Source organism: Monoraphidium neglectum, assembly GCF_000611645.1.
Source record: "Monoraphidium neglectum strain SAG 48.87 unplaced genomic scaffold scaffold03260, whole genome shotgun sequence".
Classification (NCBI taxonomy): Eukaryota; Viridiplantae; Chlorophyta; class Chlorophyceae; order Sphaeropleales; family Selenastraceae; genus Monoraphidium; species Monoraphidium neglectum.
In genome coordinates, this window is record NW_014010368.1 from 1 (window position 1) to 6,842 (window position 6,842).

Sequence of the window (6,842 nt, forward strand, 5' to 3'; positions counted from 1 at the left end):
GTGTGTGTGTGTGTGTGTGTGTGTGTGTGTGTGTGTTAGGGGGGAGGAGGGAAACAGGGACGAGGCCTTCGCAGCAGGGATACTGGGGCGATTAGCAGGCACGCCGCAGACGAGCATGCTGGTAGTGCCTCAACACCGCCGCAGCGCCCCTGCGACCCCCTGAACCACCTGGCCCCATTGAAGACCTGAAGGCACCCCTCCCCTACTCAACCCACCACCCTAACCCCCACTCCCCCCTTACCTGCGGCGATCTTCTCCAGCTCTGAGGCGCAGTCAAACGTGGTGTACCTGGGACGGGGAGAAGGGGCAGCGCAGGGCAATAACCGCATGTCGACCCGGCAAGACAGCAACGTATCCCGCTTCCGCCAAAGGGCCAGCCACGTCCCCAACCCTGTGGCTGTCTCTGCCGACCTTGGTGCCAAAGAATTCCAAGCGGTGACAATGGTGGCCACACCAGACCGGGGCTCCCCGCGTGCTGCCGCGCAGAGCCAAAGCCAACCCCCCGCCCCCCCCCCCTTCCGTGCCCCGGCTCACTCGACCCCGTTCTCCGCGGCGTAGCGGAAGTCGGCCGGCCGCTTGCAGGGGTTGGCAAAGATCACCCTGCTCTGCGGCACGCCCAGCGCCGCCGCGCGCCCCAGCTCCTGCACCGACGCGCAGTCAAAGCCGACGCCCAGCGCGTCCAGCATCGCCAGCAGCCCCGGCTCGGGGTTGCACTTGACCGCGTAGAACGGCGCCACGCGCGGCAGGGCGGCGGCCCACAGCGCGTGCAGGCGCGCCACCTCCCCCAGGTCGTAGATATAGAAGGTGTCCGCCAGGCCCCACCCGCGGATGAGGGCCGCCGCCGCCGCCGCGATGCCCGCCGGCTCGCCAGACGGCGCGCGCGCGGCGCCGTAGAGGCCGACCACCGCTCGCGCGGCGGGCGGCAGGGCCGGCGTGCGCAGCACGGCCGGCGGCGGGTGGCTGTCGCTTTGGGGCGACGCGAGCGGGTTGTCCGAGGCGTCCAGGCGGGTGTTCACATCCTCCTCCATCGCCGACGACGCACCGCTGTTGGTGGGGGAGGGCGGCGCCGCGGCCCCGCAGGCGAGCGCGGCGATGCTGCCGCACACGTTGCGCGGCGCGGCGATGGCGGCGGCGCAGGGGGACGCTGCGGCGCAAAAAGCCTCAAAGGAGGACGCGCTGGCGGTGCAGGGCGCCACGGGGGCCATGGCGTCGGCTGGGGGCGCCATGTTAAAGGTGCGGCAAGGCGAGGAGGCTCCGGCTATGGGGCTGCCGGCGGTGGCAGATGGCAGCTCAGCTGCTGCGGCTGGAGCGGCTGCAGGGTCTGGCTGTGCCTTGTGGGAGGAGCTCTGGTGCAGTTGACTGTACAAGCTGTGTTAGCCAAATCGCTTGTGACCGTGCCGTCCCTGCGTAACACATGGTGCGAGGGGTTGACGGCGCCCGGGCAGCAGGCAGTCAACAGGGGCGGGAGCCGGAGGTGAGGCCCGGCAGCCAGAAGGGGGCGGAGGTGAGTGCCCAAAATGCAGCCGGCACGCCAGCCTCGCGCCGCCTGCCCAAACCCCAAAGCAGCATGACGCTCGCGCTGCTGCTCATATCCCAGATGCAGCGGCTTTGCATTTGGTTTGAAGGAAAGGGGGCAACGACCCGTGCATGGCACACACGCACTGACGCTGCGCACTCCGCCTCCCCCGTTGCACCCACCTTGCACGGCTTGGTACCCTGGGCGACACCGGTCGGGCCCTGAGCGAGCTTCTTCACGCTCCCCCTAAAGACACATAGGCGCATTCTTCGCGAGCGCAAAGGGTGGAGAGGTGCAGGCGTGAGACATGCCCATACCAGCCCCATGCTGGCGGCGATGTGTGAGGGGTGGTCGATTGGCACATCCGGCGCTGCGCCCGGTGGTGCTTGCAATCCACAGACGCCAGGGCACGCTTCAAAGCGATGGCTTCAAAGCGATGGACCATGAGCCATTGGCTGAGGGTCCCAGGAAGGGCCAGCAGGCAAGCATAATGCGTCCATTATCAAGCCAGCATGGCGGCCTGAAATCCCGGCATCTTGGCCGTATCTGAATCAAGAAAGATTAAAGTATTCATGCGAACCTCATAGCTGCTACCAGACGCAGCCTTGATCCCAGAAGGCGCGTGCTGGCTCGCCTCACCTCAACGCTTCTCTGTGAGATGCCCCGAGGGCCTAACTGTGTCCCTTTGCCTATAAAGACTTGACTTTGGTCCTCTGGAGCGTGCCAGCGCGCCAGATGGTGCTCCGCGGGAGCGGGGCAAGGATGAGAATTGACCAAGCGCGGCAGCCTGGGATGGTGCACGGCGGTGGAGTGCCAAGCGGTTCGTGAAGGTGTTGCTGAAGATGTTGATTTAGCGGACTGTCCGAGGTTGACGAAGAGCGGCGAGCGAATTTTGTGGGGCAACGGATCGACGCAACACTCATCTGATGGTCGTGTGTGTGCAAGAGCGTCCAGTTGCCTGTGTGGTGATGGCGGAGTTGGAGCAGTTTGAGATGCTCCTATATCTATTACAGCACAATGTTTCAATTGCAAGGTGCTGCACAAGGCGAGGAGCAACTGCTAACCGCTTGCACCACCTCGGAGGCGGGCAGGCGGCCTGGACCCGGCGGCCCCAAGTGCGGCGCACACAGCTGCATGGATGCCATTGCTTTTCATAGAGGTTGACGGCAGTAACCTGTTGTCGACAAACCTATGCCACCTTGCTTGCTTGCACAGCACGGCGTACTGCTCAGGAGGCGTGGTGCAGGTGCTGGGGAGCTGGGCTGCTCGAGCTGACGCTGCCCAGATACAGCATCGGCGCTTGTGCAGCTGAACGGGCCTGCACTTGTTGACACATGCGACAGCGCAGCAGCGATGCTGTTGGGTCCTCGAACTACTTGCATGTGCCACGGGACTCATGCATAGGGGGACATGCGTGTCTGGGGGAGTGGGGTCCGCAGAGACAAGGTGGGTACTGCAGCCATCTCAACGTGATCGCCGCCTGCTCCTTGTCGACCCCCCTGTCACGCCAATCAGCACACGTGTGAGATCAAGAGATGAGTGTTACTCGCAGGAACCACAGCACCAGAGTTTAGAATGGTTTTGTGCCGGGCACCAAGGCCCTCGAAGCAGTGCCGCCTCAAGTCACCAAGTGCAGGTGTGCGCGTGCGGCGGGCCAGCTGCGCCCGCGTAAAATAGGCACCAAGCAACAGAGAAGTAAGGGAAGGCTGTGTATCTAGCGGCTGCCGGCGTTCTGTTGACGAAGGCTGCGCGCGCCGCGCGGGGCGAGGGGCCGCAGCACAAACGGCAGAGCGGCAGAGGTGCTCGACCTGGGGGCCGCCAGCGCCGTGCTCAGCACCCGCGCCGTGCCCATCAAAATGGGGGCCACCGGCACTGCTCAAATCAAGCGCAGGGGTGGAAAGCTGAGCCCATTGGATCCAAAAGCTTTTGGGAAAGCCCCGCCGCACAGCACAGACGAAGGGGGCCGGTGGGCGGCCGTGACAGTGACGCGGTGCGCCGTGCGCAGCGCAAGTACAACGCCGCCGCGGGCACGGGCATCAATAGGGAATCGGCAATTCAAATCATCGGCAGTGTGCAGGCAAGCGCGGACGCTGCCGGGCGGAGCCCGTGCAGCCCGCCGCGCCAGGAACGCCAGACAAAGGGCATGAGCGGGGCGCCACCGCACGGCCGGCTCCGGAGGTTCTAGGTTGAGGCCGAGCGGCGGCGCAGCAACGCCATAGGACAACAACACTGATTGCCCCGAGGCGTTGCGCGCAACACGCGGTGGGCGGCACTGGGAGCCACAAGGCTGCGGGCGAGGCTCGCCCGATTCGCAGACCCCGAAAAGCTTTGGGCCACCGGGGCCCTGCGGCAGCGTGCGGCCGGTGCATCTACAAAATCAAGAGGCGATCAATCAATCAAAATAAATCCTGCAGGGCAGCAGGCGGACGAGCGGGGCCGCTGTCAGGGCCTTGCTGCCGCTGGCAACAGCCGCGCCGCCGCTGCATGAGGGACGTTCGACAACGGGATGCACCGGCAACAATGCTTGCTTGCATCACGGGGCTGTGGGCGTGCGTTGCCGCACGCCTTAGGGGGGCCGCCCGGGGCCGCGCCGCGGGCGTGGGAGCGCGGCATGCGCGCTTGCGGGGCTGGCCGGAGGGGCCCAACTCGCCCCTCCCCTGTCCTCCCTTGTTTGGGGTTTTCAGGAAGCAGGGACGCCGCAACCCCCCTTTGAGGGGATGGGCACAGGTCGCGCAACGCTGGCATCAAGCAAGGGAGGCCTTCGGGGGCCTTGCGATAGTCGGGCGAAAAGGGGGGTGCCCTTGGCGGCCGCGCGCGCGCTGCGGCGCCATTGCGTGCCGCAGTGCGCCAGTGGCGCAACTGCAATTCGCGCGAGTAAGGCGGCCTGCAGCGCGGCGTCGTATCGCGTTCGTTGACGCCTCGGGGGCTGCATGTTCAGGCCTCGACGCCAACATTTTCGCTCGCAAACACGTCTGAATTTGTGTGTTTTTTATATGTGTCGGGGCGAGGGATCGCCAAGCGTCACCCCCCGCCAGGAGGCCGGGTGGTTGCCCCTGCGTCCTCTGTGCAGCACAGCGCGGCGCGGTGCATGCAGGGCGGCAGCACAGCCGCCGCTGTCTTGGATAATCTATCGGCCGTCTCGCGGGGCGGGGCGCGCAATAAATGTGCTTGCGTGCCCCTGCCGCTTGGAAGCAGGACCATTGGTTGCGCCTCTCATGGCGCCGGGCCATCGCCGGCTGTGCATTTCAAAGGAAGGGAGCTGGGTGGCACCGAGGCCCCCCACGCTGGCGGTCGCAATGGTGCACGGCTGCCAGCAGCCCTGGGGGGGGGGTTTCAAACCCTGCAAGCACGGGTGCTGCGGCAAGTCTGCGCTCAAGTGGTTGCCGAGCCGCACCCTCCCAAGATTCTCGGCAGCGCGGCCTCGAACCAGAAGGGTCCGCACGCCCACACACGCACGTCACGGCCGCGCGCCGATCGGTGGCACCGCCACGGGCACGGGCATGGCCGGCGCCGCGGCGCGCGGCTGCTGCGGGGCGCCCGCGGAGGGCGGCTGCGGCGCGTCAAACTCCGATATGAAGGCCTCGATGTGGGGGAACACCTCTGTGGGCACGTCGCGCCCGACCAAGGGGCAGAAGTGGCCGTAGTGGTGCTTGGTGGTGCCTGTGAGCGTTGGGGTGGGTGAGTACGTGTCACGGTGTGTGTGTGTGTGTGTGTGTGTGTGCGCGCGCGCGTGTGTGTGTGTGTTCATGTGCGCAAATGTGTGCGCTTGTATGTAACCTGCCATCGCAAAGCCCGCAGCAGGAACGGGCAGCCTGTCTAGCCCTGCCCCAACCCGACACCGCCACCCTTTGAATGATGGTGGGCGCGCACCGTACTCGGGGCCAAGGAAGAGGAACCGCCTGTGCGGGCCCCCAAACAGGTTCACCGTCTTGAGCCCTGGGGGGGGAGGTCGCAGGCGGAATGGAGGGCAAAGATGAGCAGGAGGATCAGCGCAGACCCCCAGACGGCGCCAGCGCTACCACGCTGCAGGCCTGCAGCCAGCGGACGAGCACACACGGCCCCGCGCGCAGACGGGGCGGCCCCGCCCGACGCAGCCCCGCCGGGCGCCCCGCCCTGTTGCCCTGCCCTCCCTTTTGATACAACAGGCAAGCCATCTCACCTCCGGCCGCGGGGCAGAACAGGTCGCGGTCCCCGTTGATGGCCATGACGGGCGTGGTGGTGTGCGCCAGCACCTTGGGGTCGGCGTAGTTCCAGGTGCCATCGGACGAGGATATGCCCAGGGGGCTGTTCAGCGACCCCATGAACTGCGCGACCACGCCGCTGGGGATGAAGCTGAGGAAGCTGCCGAGCAGCTTTCGGGCGATGCAGGGGTCCACGTTGTCGTGGACGTAGAAGAGGCCCTGCACCGCCCAGGCCAGCGGCGCCAGCAGCCCGCGGAGGCCCGCGGTGAAGGGCACAATGTGGCCGGCGTGGAACCCCGCGCGCGTCAGCCGCGACACGTGCTTCCCGACAAACGAGTGCCAGCTGCCGGCGCCGAAGCAGCCGCTGGCGAGCAGCGTGACGGAGCGCAGCGCGGACGCGCACTCGAGGCCGCGGGAGAGCGCGCCGACGGCGAGCATGCCGCCCATGGAGTGGCCGACCCAGTGCAGCTGGGCGGCGCCGCTCAGTGCCAGCACGGCGTTGACCACCGTCGGGAAGTCGATCAGCAGGTGCTCGTCCACCTGGCAGGCCGGGTAGGGGTTTGGAGGGAGGGGGGAGGGTCAGCCTTACGGATCGAGGGGCCTCAGGGGCGCGAGAAGGGCACTGGGGGAGGGGGGCCAACAAGGCGCGCCGGCTGTCCAAATCAGGGTACCCGGTTGCACAAACAAGGGGGGTTGGGCAGACGCCAAAGCAGGGGAAGGCGGGCAGGCCAGGCGTCCCTCACGTACACAGCGCCAGCTCCGACGCTCCGCCGCACATGCACCAGCATGAGGGCCGCCACCAGGCAGCCACTACATCCGCCCCCCCAAGCGCAGCCCCTACCCTCTTAGCGCTGCCCTTACCCCCACCCGCTGTCCCCCCCCGGGCCACTCACCGTCCACCATGTCTTGCGGTCCCAATAGTTGGGGCGGTCGCTGCGGCCGTTGCCGCGCAGATCAGGCACCCTGCAAGCGCAGGGCAGGGGGGAGGGGGACGATGGGGGGAGAGGGGCAAGGTAAAGACAGAGGGCGCGTTGACCGCGAGCGTGCTCGTGTGTGTGGCGTGGGTGGCGGGAGGGAGCGAGGCCTTGAGCGCGGCATCGTACGCAGAGCTCCACCCGCCGCCGGCTTGGCAAACAGCATGACAG

General features: G+C 66.9%; 2 protein-coding genes across 2 annotated transcripts; both read right to left on the bottom strand.

Annotated features, from left to right (window-relative positions):
• Positions 1 to 206: 206 nt before the first annotated feature.
• On the bottom strand, positions 207 to 1,226 carry MNEG_12467 (ornithine decarboxylase; the record flags this gene model as incomplete). Its single annotated transcript, XM_014039060.1, has 2 exons — positions 207 to 288; positions 535 to 1,226. 2 exons carry the CDS (start codon positions 1,224 to 1,226, stop codon positions 207 to 209), a joined length of 774 nt encoding a protein of 257 aa, XP_013894514.1.
• Positions 1,227 to 4,973: 3,747 nt separating this feature from the next.
• Positions 4,974 to 6,660, bottom strand: MNEG_12468 (hypothetical protein; the record flags this gene model as incomplete). Its single annotated transcript, XM_014039061.1, has 4 exons — positions 4,974 to 5,176; positions 5,387 to 5,452; positions 5,676 to 6,237; positions 6,591 to 6,660. Coding segments are annotated over 4 exons (901 nt in total), but the record flags the coding sequence as incomplete, so codon positions are not given.
• Positions 6,661 to 6,842: the final 182 nt, after the last annotated feature.